The sequence below is a fragment of the Anomaloglossus baeobatrachus genome, chromosome 3 (genome assembly GCF_048569485.1).
Source record: "Anomaloglossus baeobatrachus isolate aAnoBae1 chromosome 3, aAnoBae1.hap1, whole genome shotgun sequence".
NCBI classification, from domain to species: domain Eukaryota; kingdom Metazoa; phylum Chordata; class Amphibia; order Anura; family Aromobatidae; genus Anomaloglossus; species Anomaloglossus baeobatrachus.
Window position 1 is genome coordinate 272715922 of NC_134355.1, and position 17486 is coordinate 272733407.

At 44.9% G+C, this 17486-nt stretch overlaps 1 protein-coding gene across 1 annotated transcript in view; it reads right to left on the reverse strand.

Moving 5' to 3' along the window:
* Nucleotides 1-17486, reverse strand: part of LOC142295180 (uncharacterized) — a 61086-nt gene that overhangs the window by 10225 nt on the left and 33375 nt on the right. Inside the window, exon 7 of the mRNA XM_075338255.1 lies at nt 929-1054. Coding sequence (XP_075194370.1) covers nt 929-1054 — 126 coding nt within the window. The remainder of the gene's footprint in view (nt 1-928; nt 1055-17486) is intronic.

Consider the following 17486-nt stretch of genomic DNA (forward strand, 5'->3'; position numbering starts at 1 on the left):
AAAAAAAAAAAAGACGACACAAAGTGGTGGGAGCATATGTGTGCTATGAATTAGTTGTGTGTGTACATATATATATATATATATATATATATATATTATACACTGTACCCCTTCACAAGGAGAGGGGCTTCATGTGTAATTTTAGATATGCAGAGCATGTACTGTATAAGAACATATCTTTTTCTTTCCCTCCCCAACTCTGCATTGATGTGGTCAGCTTTTTTCACATCTACCTTTATCAGTACCTGCACAGCTTTACCCATCACACTGCCCCCAAAAATATTTGCCTTTCTTCCTGCACAAACCTACTGCATGAGAAAGACTAGAGGTAGAAAGTCTCATTTTTCTTGGGAGGAGGAGATAAAATAAGATAAATCCCGAACCCGGATCGTGCGGCCGGATACCCGGGTCCAAGTCGGACCCGGATCGGACGCTGAAACCGCGCGGATCCGGACTTTTACAGTTCGGGTCCGCTCAACACTAGTAGGTTTCCTTTGTGCCCCTTGCTTAGAAGTCACTGTACAATTTTGGAAACGTTACTCGCCATGGGATGTTTCTCCCCACCCTAAACGCAAAACAATAAAAGAATTGTCAGTCAAGTTCCACCACAGCTGTTTTATACAGACACTAATCTCAGTGCCCACCTCTGTTGAAGCTACTATATCTCTAAAAAAATCCGTGTTATTACAATGCAGGTGTATTTCATGCTGCCCATAATTAGCACAGCATGAATGTCTTCACAGGCTCCTTACACTTATTTTTAATAAGTATTTTTTTGCCAGTAATTAGAAGGCTTATATCCCCACATCCTGTGATATATAATATATTCCCACTATTCAGGGCAGCCAGAGCAGTTGCCCCCCATGGAAGAATTATGGAGACACCATATCCAGCAATATATTGGGTAGTGTCGTCTGAGTGACTGTACCTTTTGCACCGTGGAAGACATCATTGAGACCAGCATTCGAATCAAGAACTTGTCCCCAATGGTGAGCATGGCTTTATGGTGTTCCTGATTTACAGCAATGTTACCCAAAGACGCACAGCTGTAGTACTGCAAAGAAGAAGTGAATGACATGAATCGAACACCAAGGAAAACATCATTAAATATAGGAATATTCAAAAGCTAAATAAGAGGATATCGTGTAAACATTAAAAAAGACCATGCTGGACAGATTACGATTCATGATGCAGCAGACAGTATGGTTAATATATTTTTCCATCTTTTTGTGCTACTTTTTCCATCTAAATGTAAGCCAAACAGTAGCTTATATTTAGTAAGCCTTCAGGCTAAGGTTATATGTCAGCTGCAGCTCCCCGTTCATGAGCAGCTTGTGCAATGAGGCATATACTGACATGTAGTTTTAGCTTACTGAGGAATGATAGCCACCAATGACTATTCCATCATAGGACACTGCAACAGACTTTTCTTTACACAGTTTACAACCTTGGATTACGAGCATAATTGGTTCCCGGAGTGCGCTCTTAAACAAAGTTACTCTTATATCAAAGCAAATTTTCCCATAGGAAATAATTGAAACACAGACAATTCGTTCCACAACCCAAAAATATTTACTGTATTACAGCAATACAAAATGTACTGTATTCATATAAAATTACAGTATACCAATACAAAATACTGTAAAGTAAAAAGCATATAAAACAAATTGAACTGCACTTTAGCGTACAATAAAATTGGTGTGTGAGAGGTACAGTATAATCAATGTGCTGCACTGGTTAGTAGAAAGAAGGTACAATACTGTACCCACAAATACAAATTAACCCTTCACAAGAGGCCGATTTTTCGCTTTCTGTTTTTTTTCGCCATTCTTCTTCTGAGAGACGTAAATTTTTTATTTTTCAGTCAATATGGTCATGTGAGGACTCATTTTTTGCGGAACGAGCTGTACTTTTAAACGAAACCATATGTTTTACCATATAGTGTACTGGAAAACGGCAAAAAAATTCCAAATGCAGAAAAATTGCAAAACAAAGTGCGATAGCACTATTGTTTTTGAGATATTTTATTCACTGTGTTCACTATATGGTAAAACTGATGTCAGTGTGATGCCTCAGGTGAGTGCGAGTTCGTAGATACCAAACATGTATAGGTTTACTTTTATATAAGGGGTTAAAAAAAAACCGGAAGTTTGTCCAAAAAAAGTGGCGCACGTTTTACGTCATATTCTGTGACCCGTAGCGTTCTAATTTTTCGGGATCTATGGCTCAATGACGGCTTATTTTTTGCGTCTCAAGCTAACGTTTTTAACTGTATCATTTTTGCACAGATGCTCCGTCTTGATCGCCTGAAATTGCATTTTGCGCAAAAGTTGTGGCAACAAAAAAAATGTCATTTTGGTGTTTGGAATTTTTTTGCCGCTACGCAGTTTGCTGATCAGATTAATTGATTTTAGATTTTGATAGACCAGGCATTTTCTGAACGCGGCGATACCAAATGTGTGTGTTTTTTTTTTAACCCTTTCATTTTCAATGGGGCGAAAGGGGGGGGGATTTGAACTTCAAGGTTTTGGAGTTTTTTTAAAACTTTTTCAAACTTTTTTTTTTTTACTTTTTTTTTTATATTTTACTATAGCGATCAACAATCTGATTGCTCTGCCCAATCTGCTGATCACACCTACACAGCTGTAAACAGCCGATACGCTCACTTTCTGCTTCACTCGGCTCCGGGCCAAGTGAAACGGAAAGCAATTCATGTGTAGTACAGGAGTCATCACATGACCCTGTGCTACCATGACAACCACGTCGCGTGACTTCCGGTATTGGCAGGTAAGTAAAAGTTTACCGCCGATGCCGTTATAATGGCACTGTCACATATTGACAGCGCCATTTAAGGGGTTAAACGGCACGAGTAGATAACGATTCTGCTCGTGCCTAGCAGGCACACATCTCAGCTGTGAAAATCAGCGGGCAGTAACATTATGACCGCTAGGACGTAATATTACTGCCCGCGGTCGTTAAGGGGTTAATAGACATGCTATATGGCACTGCCTTCTCTCTCCCTGAGGAAGCCGAACTTGAGCACGGGGCTCAAATAGGCGAAACGTACGTTGGTGGGGTATGGGGGAGCCTCTTTTCCGCATATCCAGGATCATGCACTGGCCACTTTACTTTGTCTATGCTGCCTTATCTAAATGATTGGACTAGACTTTATTTATGTATTGGGGGTGTCTCAGCGGAATTTTCCATATGTATTTATGCACATGCACTTTACATGTATTGTCCTAATTTTTGCTCTGACATTCCCCCTGCATTCTCTATTTACGATATTGGTCATCCTTTCATACCATTCATTTTGGCAATCCTGTTTATGTCTCTTCACACCCCTTTGTGTTTTTAATTCTTTCTTGCTGGTTGCACAAATATGTTTGTAATAATAAAATGATATTCACTTTTTGGCACTTCATGACTCTTGTTCTCCTATTTTATATGCTAGTTTGAGTCTGTGCAATGGTCTCATTGACCAATCTGGGCTAGATTTTGCCCAGCATGACTTTGCATACTGCTGTATGGGGGTCCCTATGTTTAATAGTATATACTGTACAATGGTATACTGTATACAGTACATATGTACAGAAAGTTACCTCCAGAGCGGGCCAGTGCGTGGTGAAAGGACAGAACCGGATGTGTGTACGGTGAGTATTTGCTCTTCTTGCAAAGCATTGCTCTTAAACCAAGTTACAAATTTGTAGAAATATTTGCTTGTCTTGTAAAACGCTCTCAAACCAAGTTACTCAATCTAAGGTTCCACTGTATTTAGTTTGTGTTACATACAATTATTGAAGAATACAAAAACAATCATCAGGACATATTTTAGACGATCAAGCAAAATGACCTGATAAATATACAAATTTTCTCTCCAGGACAGGAGACAAACTCTAGCGCAGCGCCACCTATTGGAAGTAGCGATCCTAAAAGTTAAATGTGGATTTTTAACAATCCTTTCAATATAACTTAGGATATATATGCCAGATCAGAATCCCAATTTCCAGACACGGTGTTTCGGGGTGCTTGCCCCTCGTCAGTGCAAAGTATGGGGTGTCTGATCTGGCTATTAGAAGCTATGTGGGGATCACGGAGGAACACTATTCTCCTTATGGAAACTTTGCAAGCCAGTCTGACTGGATGCTAGTAAGGGGACTTATAACTGCCATACCCCTCTGCAAAATATTCAAATTTTCTCTCCAGGACAGGAGACAAACTCTATATCTATTTAAACACAAAATAAATCCAAGAGGGTCTTATCTAGGAGACTTCATCAGTAATGCTGTATAGCTGAGTGCTCACCTGGTGAAGGGGGTTGTGTGCCCACAACCTAGGAATATGTGCAAAGATGTGGACCCTTGGATTGCAGAAATAGATAACAGGAGATGGGTTAAAATCCACATAGCTGATGAACGGGATACACAAGATGTGTAGAGGACAAGCCACGTAAGAATATTCCAAGTAGTTTATTAGGTCTACGAGTTTTGAAATATCAACTTCGGGACAGAAACTAGTACAAACTGTCCTGATGAAGCAGTTTATACTTTGAAATTTGCAGACCTAAAACTACTTGGAATATACTTACGTGGCTTGTCCTCTTCACATCTTATGCATCTCATCCAGCAGCATCCTGGATTTTAACCCCTCCACTTCCTGTTTTCTATCAAAAACTTTGCATAGTAGTACATATGGAAATGTTTTAGGTAACTGGAAAAAAATGCAAATATCTGAAAGTCATACAATATACATATCTATATCTGAAAGTCATACAATATACATATCTATTATATACACGGTCTTTCAGATATTTTTACATCCTGAAAAGGATAATACACACCACAAAAAACTTGGGAGATACAAGCAGGCCAAAGATGCAAAGGAAGCTTGTTAGGTGAATCATGCTACCCAATTATTCTCTGAAACATGGAAAAAATACATTGAAGATTAGGCCGGGGACCATAGCCAGAGACCAAACTAGTCTGGTTCCTCCCACAATCGACTCTTCGCAGCATTGCTAGGTCTCTCCATCTGGGAAATCGGTCAGCCATCAGAAGATCTGTCCGGAGTGGAGTCTCATCTCCAACTATAGTCCCCATCCAGATCTTCAAACTATATTTCCTCAATAACAATTTCCATAAGGATTACATATAGTGTGCCCCTTTAAATAAAGGGGCATAAAGCATACTCAAAGTCAATAAAAACCGGAGAAACACGAGTATATTGCTTGCAAAAATGATTTTATTGATAACAGTGGCAATTAAAAAACCCCCCAAGGGGTTAAAGAGAGGTGAAGAAAGAAAGTGAAAGAGAGGACCAGGAAAAATGGTTACAAGCCAATCAGGGGTATATATATGTCCGGCCAATACAAGGACAGTAAATACAATAAATTGCACAGAGCCCAGGTAAAAAGTTAAAAAAGGACGGACACAAATTTAAATAAATAACATATATAAAGTGCCTGTGTATAAAGGAATGTAAACAAAGACTGAATGTGCATGCCAGGGCTAAAGTGCTACTAGTATAACCGGCGCCTCCAAATAAAGGTGCACAATTCAGTAATCATAAAGATCTCACAAGGCACAGGCAACCATCAGAGTATATCAGCAAACCATTTTATTATTATTATTATTATTATTTATTTATAGAGCACCATTAATTCCATGGTGCTGTACATGAGAAGGGGGTTACATACAAAATACGTATACAAGTAGACAGACTAGTACAGAGGGAAGAGGGCCCTACCCTTGCGGGCTTACATTCTATAGTCAATATTCTTTCTTTCCCTGATGAAGCTGGTGGTTACCTCACTCTTGTGAAACGTACGTAGGTGTTTTCTCTCGGTCCCAGGATCTATAGTTTGCTGATATACTCTGATGGTTGCCTGTGCCTTGTGAGATCTTTACGATTACTGAATTGTGCACCTTTATTTGGAGGCGCCGGTTATACTAGTAGCACTTTAGCCCTGTCATGCACATTCAGTCTTTGTTTACATTCCTTTATACACAGGCACTTTATATATGTTATTTATTTAAATTTGTGTCCGTGCTTTTTTAACTTTTTACCTGGGCTCTGTGCAATTTATTGTATTTACTGTCCTTGTATTGGCCGGACATATATATACCCCTGATTGGCTTGTAACCATTTTTCCTGGTCCTCTCTTTCACTTTCTTTCTTCACCTCTCTTTAACCCCTTGGGGGGTTTTTTAATTGCCACTGTTATCAATAAAATCATTTTTGCAAGCAATAAACTATATTTCCTGTAGAACGCCAAGGCACTTCAGTGAATAATATACCTGGCACTCAATGTTCAGCTTTGGTTAGTGCAGCATGAATCACCGGACAGGTTTCTTTTAAAAGAATTGAATAATCTTCCTGAATGGGTGAAATGGTAAAGTGCTCATAAACAATGTAATTTTACAATTGGAGAACAAAATTATTTTTAATAACAAGTATGGAGGGAATTCTAATTTTATAATTTATTGATCATTAGGCAGGTTCCACCTTTGCAGTCCATCAGTGGTGGCCGGACTCCTAGGCAAGAATCGGAGTGCTTACATGCCCTTCACTATAGAACCTGCATGTGCTTCTCTGAAGCTGGCTGGATTGCTGGTCCAGACAGTTCAGTGCCACTGCACTCCTCCGAAGCAGCAAAGACAAAGTTGTCTCCACTAACAGCATCCAAGAGCGCACAGTTCACATCTGATGTGCAACCATGTTCCTGGTCTGAACTGTCAACCATCTGGAGTGCAGGAAACAGAGCCAAGGGGTAATGCACAATGCATCTTGTGAAAACCTTTTTTTTGTCATCAGAAAATTAACTATTGTTTTGAATCAGATTTTGTGTCAATGTATCTTGCTTGTCACAAAATGTTTTTCATATCTTGATCACTATTCAAGAGCAAAATTAGTAATATTGCATTTTCCACAATGGCCACTGGGGCAATTTTATACTCATGATTTGACTTTTTCAGGAAGATCGTTCAGCAGGCTTAATATCAACAGAGGCAGGATTACAATCACAGGTAACAATACTATTCACAACTGATAACACAATCACAATTAGTGATTTCTCAGATCCCTTCCCCCCCTCCCCCCACCTTTTACTATGGCCTTTCCACTCCCTCATTTGATGCTTCAATACAAAATACAGGGAATCAGTCCATTACTGTAATTGTACATGTGTCGGTCCTGAAACAAAAAGGAAGAGTTCAAAGAAGCCACAATGACCGGCGTAGAAAAAGGGCAAGGTCCATAGGTCCAGGCCAGCACATTTTGGGGGAAATGATGCACATAAAGGTGTTTCCCTCCGCAACTCCAAGAAATATTCCTTGGGAATATTCTAGATGATATATTTTAGGATGTTTCCACTCCAGTATCATTTCACCAGTGCTACAACACCATGTTCCTGGATTAAATTATGAAACCCTATGTATGATTAAATACAGGTCCTTCTGCATGCTTTCTGTTTTCTTGGCACGGGATTTACAAAAAAATTGCTTACTATGTAATTAACTGCTCTAGAAAAAGAGGCATGTGTAAAAACAAGGTATCACCTAAATGATTAAAGCTAATGTGTCATCAGAAAGTAACCTGTTTTGGAGGAAAAAAATACATAATTTAATACAGGAACATGGTGTTGTAGAACTGGGGAAAAGATACTGGAGTGGAAACATCTAAAATATATCATCTAGATTATATTCTCAAAGCATATTTCTTGGGGTTGCTGAGGGCAACACCTTTATGTGCATCACTTGCCCCCAAAAGGTTGTGCTGGCCTGGTCCTATGATAGAAATATTAATATTGCTGCTGGTTCATAATTTTTGGAGTTGGCTAGGATTTGTCAGGACTTCAAGGCTGTATTTACTTTAAAACTAAAAAGGAGGTGGATGTTTTTCTCAAGGGTTATTAGTCTTCAGGCTGCACCTTTACAGAGATCATGTTAAGGCTACCAATGCCGACAAACTGGACAAACCGCTGCCTGATAACTACATTAGGCAGGACAGGTACCTTACAGATACAAAACGAGAGACTAAGGACACTTCTACACACGTAATGAGAAAATCACAGCTGTTGCTACAATGTATCCATTCTCAGCATTTATTGTTTTTGCTTTTAGCACTATTATACTTATATGACACATAAATGGTCATTATTGTAGATAAACTAATAATGGAAATAGTTATGTGCTCAGTGGACTGATATCTTCCTTACTAGTGCGAGAGGCAGCCTTCCAATGGGCCTTGCATAGGAGTGAATATATTATCTCCGTTCACTAATAAAGCTGATAAATATGAGTCCCTTCTGTAACGTGCCATTGGCTATAGTCCCAAAAACCCATTTTACAGACAGCGGACCTTAGACGCTACTTTTTCCTTGCAGGGATGTAGGGAAATCAGGTTGCACTTGTCCCAGATATGTACATACACATAGCACTTTTAAGCAAGGTCCTATGTTCCAGTTTTAGGTCATAGGGTGTTCATGTGGCCATATTGCTGCCAATGCTCAACTGGGACATCCCTCCCAAAAAATTTTAGAAAAAAAAACCAAAACAAATTTTTAGATTAAGGTATAAAAGGCAGCAACGACCATACTAATACACATATGGTATAAAAAGATAAACCGTTATAGGGCCATACATTTTCTGAATAAATTCTGAACACTTTGGCCATATAATGGCTAGGGTACCATATAATGAAGTGCATTTTGTGCACGGTCAGTCCTATATTATACCTAAGTAGAGCCATCTTATGTCTACTCAGCACCAAACTGTGCAAAGAGAATGCCATAATACAAAAACAGCCATAATGTACAAAAAGTGCCTATGGAGTTTTTTATAGTGTCTAAAGTGGCCAAATCATACCCATAGACCACATTTTAGTCTCTCCAAAAACACAGAAAATACTACTCTACCTCTTTCTTACCCTTACGGCCATGTCTCACTAAGCGACATCGCTAGCGACATCGCTGCTGAGTTACGATTTTTGTGACGCAACAGCGATCTTGCTAGCGATGTCGCTGTGTGTGACATCCAGCAACGACTTGGCCCCTGCTGTGAGGTCGCCGGTCATTGCTGAATGTCCTGGACCATTTTTTGGTTGTTGCTCTCCCGCTGTAAAGCACACATCGCTGTGTTTGACAGCGAGAGAGCAACGATCTGAATGTGCAGGGCGCCGGCTTCTGCCGATGCTGGTAACCAAGGTACACATTGGGTAACCAAGCAAAGGCTTTGCTTGGTTACCTGATATTTACCTTGGTTACCAGTGTCCGCAGCTTCTAGAAGCCGGCTCCCTGCACAAGTAGCCAAGGTACACATCGGGTGGTAACTATAAGCAAAGCGCTTTGCTTAGTAACCCGATGTGTACCATGGTTACCAAACACAGCGTCGTTACACTGGTCGCTGGCGGCTGGTCTCTGATCGCTGTGGAGATCTGCCTGATTGACAGCTCACCAGCGACCATGTAGCGATGCTCCAGCGATCCCTGCCAGGTCAGATCGCTGGTGGGATCGCTGGAGCGTCGCTAAGTGTGACGGTACCTTTACTGTTTTCTCCCACGCTGACATCGGAACACAATCTAAAGTATAGCAATGCGAAAAGGTCAGCCTAGCTGTTGGGACCATTAAGACATTGATCACTAGGGTGACATGGAGGGGAAGATGTAACCCCAAATCCTTTTCACCTGCGGTGTACGTCTTCGGGGCAGATTAGCAAAATGTACACAGTTAAGATTTGATTTGTTACACTTGGTCTATCCAAAGGACAATGATAACTTGTCGGTACATTCAAAGGAAGTAGTGTGGAGATGTTCAAAAATAAGAATTATCAGGACAGAGATTCTCAATAGCTTATGTGTTTATTTTAAACTGCGTAGCCATGTTAGAATTGACAATGTTCACATTGCAGACATGTGGGTTAAACATGTGGCGAGATACTTTACTTCACTTAATACAGCTATTACCCAAGAATTGAGAATTATCAGTCCTGACGGAGAAAGAAGCGAAAAAAGAGAATTTTGTTTACTTACCGTAAATTCTTTTTCTTATAGTTCCGACATGGGAGACCCAGACCATGGGTGTATAGCTTCTGCCTCCGGAGGACACACAAAGTACTACACTAAAAGTGTAGCTCCTCCCTCAGAGCATATACACCCCCTGGATGACAAATCTAACCAGTTTAGTGCAAAAGCTGAAGGAGGACATCCACCCATAAGTAGAGACAGAGTAAAACCCGGAATAACCGGAACCTCTGTCTACAACAACAGCCGGTGAAAACACACGGAACAAGAACTGCCAACAGGCAACAGGGAGGGTGCTGGGTCTCCCATGTCGGAACTATAAGAAAAAGAATTTACGGTAAGTAAACAAAATTCTCTTTTTCTTCATCGTTCCTTATGGGAGACCCAGACCATGGGACGTCTCAAAGCAGTCCAAGGGTGGGAAATAAACAGAAACTGAGAAGTAGGCAAAACCTAACTTCACAAATGGGCGACAGCCGCCTGAAGGATGCGTCTGCCCAAGCTCGCATCTGCCGAAGCATGAGCATGCACTTGGTAGTGCTTCGAAAAGGTGTGCAGACTAGACCAAGTGGCAGCCTGACAAACCTGCTGAGCCGTAGCCTGGTGCCTGAAAGCCCAGGAGGCACCGACAGCTCTGGTCGAGTGCGCCTTAATCCCTTGCGGAGGGGGCACCTGAGAACATTGGTAGGCATCGGTTATGACCGACCTAATCCAACGAGCTAGGGTCGGTTTAGAAGTCGAGAGACCCTTGCGCTGACCCGTGGTTAGCACAAAAAGAGAGGTGCACCGCCTAAGAGCGGCGGTGCGTGACACATAGATCCGGAGCGCCCGCACCAAATCCAAAGTATGCAACGCTTTCTCAAAGCGATGCACAGGGGCCGGACAAAGGGAAGGCAATGAAATGTCCTGGTTAAGGTGGAAAGGAGACACCACCTTAGGGAGAAAGTCCGGAGTCGGACGGAGAACCACCTTGTCTTGGTGAAAAACCAAAAAGGGTGACTCCGAAGAGAGTGCAGCAAAATCAGAGACTCTCCTGAGGGAAGTTATGGCCACCAGAAAGACCACTTTCTGTGAAAGTCGAAACAAAGGAACCTCCCTAAGAGGCTCAAAGGGGGGTTTCTGGGCCAAGGAGCATGGCCGGAAGAGCGACACCAGGACAGGAAAATCCTCCAAGTCCTGTGGTAAATCCTGGCCGAGGAAGACTTCCGAGCCTGAGTCATGGTGGAGATGACCTCGGAAGGAATGCCTGAAGCCGTCAGGATCCAGGACTCAAGAGCCACGCCGTCAATCTGAGAGCCGCAGAATTCTGGCGGAAAAACGGACCTTGAGAGAGAAGGTCTGGGCGGTCCGGGAGATGCCACGGCATTTCTACGGACAGACGGAGCAGGTCTGGGTACCAAGCTCACCTGGGCCAGTCTGGAGCAATGATTATAACCCGACGGCCCTCCATTCTGATCTTGCGCAGGACTCTGGGCAAGAGAGCTAGAGGGGGAAACACGTAGGCCAGACGGAACTGGGACCAATCTTGAACCAGCGCGTCCGCCGCCAAGGCCTGAGGATCGTGGGAACGAGCCACGTAAACTGGAACCTTGTTGTTGTGCCGGGATGCCATTAGATCCACTTCCGGAGTGCCCCACTTGCGGCAGATTGACCGGAACACTGCCGGATGCAGGGCCCACTCGCCGCTGTCCACGGTTTGGCGGCTGAGATAATCCGCCTCCCAGTTTTCTACGCCTGGGATGTGGACTGCGGATATGGTGGACTTGGAGTCCTCCGTCCACTGAAGGATGCGATGAACCTCCAACATCGCCAGGCGGCTGCGAGTCACGCCCTGGTGATTGATGTAGGCAACTGCTGTCGCGTTGTCCGACTGGACTCGAATGTGCTTGCCCGCCAACAGGTGGTGAAAGGCTACGAGAGCTAGAAGTACAGCCCTGATTTCCAGCACATTGATCGAGAGGGCTGATTCGGACGGAGTCCAAGTGCCCTGCGCTCGGTGGTGGAGATATACTGCTCCCCAGCCGGATAGGCTGGCGTCCGTGGTGAGGATCACCCAGGATGGAGTCAGGAAAGAGCGTCCTTGAGACAGAGAGAGGGGCCGAAGCCACCACTGAAGAGAGCTCCTGGTCTGTGGCGACAGAGCCACTAGCCTGTGCAAGGAAGAGGTCCGCTTGTCCCAAAAGCGGAGAATGTCCAGCTGCAGAGGACGCAGATGGAACTGGGCAAAGGGAACCGCTTCCATTGACGCCACCATCTGACCCAGCACCTGCATGAGGTGCCTGATGGAATGACGGCGGGGCTTCAACAGAGAACGCACCGCCAGATGAAGGGACTGCTGTTTGACTAAGGGCAGCTTCACAAGTGCCGGTAGAGTCTCGAATTGCATCCCTAGGTACGTAAGTTTCTGGGTCGGGGTCAGAGTGGACTTGGGCAGATTGACAAGCCACCCGAATTGGACTAGAGTGGCGAGAGTGAGCGAGACACTCCGCTGACAGTCTGCACTGGATGAAGCCTTGACTAGAAGGTCGTCCAGGTAAGGGATTACTGCCAACCCCTGGAGATGCAGAACCGCAACCACTGCTGCCATGACCTTGGTGAAAACACGAGGGGCCGTGGCTAACCCGAAGGGGAGAGCCACGAATTGGAAATGTTCCTCTCCGATTGCAAAACGTAGCCAACGCTGGTGTGAAACTGCAATTGGCACATGCAGATAGGCATCTCTGATGTCGATGGATGCTAGAAAATCTCCTTGGGTCATTGAGGCAATGACCGATCGCAGAGATTCCATGCGAAAGTGCCGCACCTGAACATGCTTGTTGAGAAGCTTGAGATCCAGGATGGGCCGGAAGGAACCGTCCTTCTTGGGGACCAGGAAGAGGTTTGAGTAGAAACCTCTGAACCGTTCCCGGGCGGGAACCGGAACAATTACTCCGTTGGCCTGCAAGGATGCCACGGCCTGTGAGAAGGCGGCGGCTTTGGAGCAGGGGGGAGTGGACATAAAAAATCTGTTTGGCGGGCTGGAAGAAAATTCTATCCTGTAGCCGTGGGAGATGATATCCCGCACCCACTGATCGGAGACGTGTTGAAACCACACGTCGCCAAAGTGGGAGAGCCTGCCACCGACCAAGGACGTTGCTGGCGCAGCCAGATAGTCAAGAGGAGGCTGCCTTAGTGGCAGCGGCTCCTCCGTTCTTCTGAGGACGCGGCTTCGCGCGCCAGCTGGGTTTCCGATCCTTGGCTGAGTTAGTGGACGAAGCTGAGGGCTTAGAGGATGACCAGTTAGAGGAACGAAAGGAACGAAACCTCGCCTGGTTCCTGCCCTGGACAGGTTTCCTGGCTTTAGTTTGTGGCAAGGAAGTACTCTTCCCGCCAGTGGCTTCCTTAATAATTTCATCCAGTTGTTCACCGAACAGCCGGGACCCAGCAAAGGGTAGCCCAGCAAGATACTTCTTGAAGCTTCTTGAAGAAGCGTCTGCTTTCCACTCTCGAAGCCACAAGATCCTGCGGATCGCGAGGGAATTAGCGGAAGCCACCGCCGTGCGGTGAGACGCCTCCAGAATGGCAGACATGGCATAGGATGAAAAAGCCGAAGCCTGGGAAGTTAAGGCAACCATTTCGGGTATAGAGTCCCTGGGGAGGGAATGTATCTCCGCCAGAGAAGCAGAGACTGCCTTAAGAGCCCACACTGCTGCAAAGGACGGGGAGAACGAGTCTCCTGCCGCCTCATATACAGATTTGGCCAGAAGGTCAACCTGGCGGTCAGTGGGATCCTTAAGAGAGGTGCCATCGGCCACAGATACGACTGTCCGGGCTGAGATTCTAGACACCGGAGGATCTACTTTTGGTGAGTGAGCCCACTCCTTGACCACCTCTGGTGGAAAAGGAAAACGGTCGTCAGGACAGGCCCTGGGCTTGGTAACAGTGGCCTGAAAACTGGAGTGGTTAAAAAACATACTCCTTGCTCTCTTAGGTGAGGTAAACTGGTGTTTTTCTACCAGAGAGGCTTGTTCCTCTGACACTGGTGGATTGAGGTTCAGTACGGAGTTGATGGATGCAATCAAGTCACTAACATCCGCATCACCCTCAGATAAATGGGGTACATAGAGGTAGCGTCTGAGCCCACAGTAAAAGTATCCTCCTCGCCCTGCAATTCAGCTCTTGAATCAGAGCCGTGGGACGAGGAAGGAGAAGAGTCCCTGCGTCTCCGTTTAGGAGGACGGGGTCCGGGAACAGATAAAACATGCTCTGTTAGCTCTGCAGAGCGAGTCGGAGCGGCAGAGGCACCCTGAGAAGGGGGCTGATGCATGGTCAGCAGAGTCCGGGACAGCTGTCCCATGGAGTCGGCAAAAGACTGAGAGATAGCGCTAGAAAACGATGCTACCCAAGCCAGGGGTTCAGCCACCGGGGCCGGAGCAGCCGGAGGGACCCCTGAGGAGGCTCCAGGCTGAGGCACCACCATGTTAGAGCAGGCATCACAATGTGGATATGTGCTCGGTTCAGGCAGAATGAGCTGACATGCAGTGCATATAGAGTAAAGCCTTGCAGCCTTGCTCCTAGTGAGAGACATGCTGCTGAGGTGGAGGCTCTGCAGTAAAGAATACACTCCTTTAGAATGACCCCCTGAGGGTGTATAATAAAGCCCACAACCAGAGGTTGTGGCTTACCAGACCGATTTTTGTGTGCCCTCCGGTTTCCACAGCTCGGACCCCCAGTAGATGCAGAAGTTGCAGCAGCCAGCGCCGATCAGTGAGTGAACGCTGATAAAATGGCACCGGAGTGAGGAGGGGGGGCAGGGTTTAGCCCAAGAGCGGGAACCGGAGGGCCAAGGAGAGATACAGGGGAGGGAAACATCTCCTCAGAGAGGAGTGTCCTCCCCTCTGCTGAACGGCCGGTGAGCGGCGCCGCACTGTTCCCCTGCATGACTGACATGCAGGGGCACTGAAAACGAAACTAGGCCGCATCTGAAGCCGGGGCCTAGATTTTTCCATGCGGCCGACGAGCAGGCACCATCGGCGCGGTTCTCAGGAAAAAAACAGAGAACCGGCCGGAAATCTCAGCAAAGTGACAAAACACACTCTCCCCACAATAAATGTACCCGGGACCCCTGAATAACGTCTCAATACTGAGCTTATGAGACGCAGGGCCAGGTCCCTGGGGGGGGGGGGTAAACGCTCCGTCCGGCAGGATCCTGACAGGGCTGCGGATGGAGACCGGTCTCCTGCAAAGCAGTGAGAACCGTGATGGCTCCCACTTCAAGACAGAGCCTCAGGGGATGGTGAAGGAGCGCGGCACGTGAAGGCTCCAGCCTTGCAAAGTCAACCTTAACAGCACCGCCGACACAGTGGGGTGAGAAGGGACATGCCGGGAGTCCAAACTGGACCCGCTTTTCTTCCAAATCTTTGAAATCAAAAATCAAAAATCGGAGAATGCATGTGTGTGTGTGACCTCCTGAACACAAAGCATTGAACTGGTTAGATTTGTCATCCAGGGGGTGTATATGCGCGGAGGGAGGAGCTACACTTTTAGTGTAGTACTTTGTGTGTCCTCCGGAGGCAGAAGCTATACACCCATGGTCTGGGTCTCCCATAAGGAAGGATGAAGAAAGATCTATTACCAAGTTGCTTATTTTCACATAGATTTTTGATCTATAGAATAAACATGAAAATAATAGTTGCTCTTTAATCACGAAGTCATTTTCTGATAACGTCCATTTCAGGCTGGGTTGAGGTGGTGGTGTAAAGAAAACAAGCCAGTCACATCCCAAAATGTGTACATGATTGTTTTTTCTGGTCATCTGTATTGTGGGTGTGTACAGGTTCTGCAGTCTAGTGAGAACACTACTTTGGTCCACAAATAGAATACAATAGTGCACACTTCCACACCCGGGTTGCACCTTATGCCTTTTCCCTTAAGTCCCAGAAATAAGTTTCAAGGTGAACGTCAAGCAGATGATCGCACTACAACTGGTTTTATATGTATTGTTGAAATTATTTTTCTTGTAAGCAAATTTAAAATCCTTTGGCTTAAATTGGACCTTTCATAGTATCACTATTTCGGCACATTCTCTGAGTTGCTGCATGGCATGGAAGGAGAAGTAAAACCAGGTGAGAGGTGAACACGAAGTGGTGGTGGAAGACAACAAACGTGCTGGCACGCCCATGGGAGTGTGAATGAGACATCAAATACTTAAATTTCTTGGGAACATGACATTACGGATTCAGATAAGTCTGTGGCTTGTGCACTTGAATAATAAATGGGTTATCCACTACTAGTACAACTCCTCTCCTTCTGATTCCACATTTTCCGACAGGGACAATAGAGCCTATACCTCACCTCTCGTGCCTGCCCCATCCCAGCAGTGCCACAGCTCGTGGTGCTGGGGCTCATATGTGGTTTTTACGTCACGTGAGCCCCGCATCCAATTAGCTTTGACTTCCTTTACCCCACTTTGGAAACAAACTAACAATCAACAGGAGTGAGTGCAGCGCTCACTTTCTGTTGATTAATTTCTTTGGTTCGAAGGCGGGGAGAAGGAAGCCAGCACTGATAGAATGCAGGACTTGCGTGACATTACAACCCAATGTGAGCCCCAGCACTGCAATCCTGAACGGCACCGCCACATGAGGCGAGTATAGGCTTTATTTGACCTGGAATGAGAAGGGGTTTAGTGACTTATGGGCATGACCAGCTTTTATTTTGTTGCTTCACGCAGCACTTTGTGGACTTTATTAGCCCATTGATTTGGTTTATTTTGTTGATCCAGCTCTTCCTTAGCGGATGTGCATTTTATCAGTTTAATATACTATAGTGTTTTATTACTGTTGTAAAAACCACAAAAAAGTTGAGCCACATAAGCTATATGACTAATGTAGTCCTGAAACATCGAATTACACTAAAGGTGGGTTTCACACAATGCATTAGGGGCTATATTCACGCAACAGTAATTACCCCCTACACTAAATGAGCACAGTGTACGGGATTTTATTATAAAATGCTTAGGAGATGAACACATAACTACAGGTGAGCATCTAAAAAAAAAAAAAAAAAAAAAAAGAAGGGAATTTTGTTTACTTACCGTAAATTCCTTTTCTTCTAGCTCCAATTGGGAGACCCAGACAATTGGGTGTATAGGCTATGCCTCCGGAGGCCGCACAAAGTATTACACTAAAAGTGTAAAGCCCCTCCCCTTCTGCCTATACACCCCCCGTGCTCCCACGGGCTCCTCAGTTTTGGTGCAAAAGCAAGAAGGAGGAAAAAAATTATAAACTGGTTTAAAGTAAATTCAATCCGAATGAATAACGGAGAACTGAAACCATTCAACATGAACAACATGTGTACACAAAAAAACAGGGGCGGGTGCTGGGTCTCCCAATTGGAGCTAGAAGAAAAGGAATTTACGGTAAGTAAACAAAATTCCCTTCTTCTTTGTCGCTCCATTGGGAGACCCAGACAATTGGGACGTCCAAAAG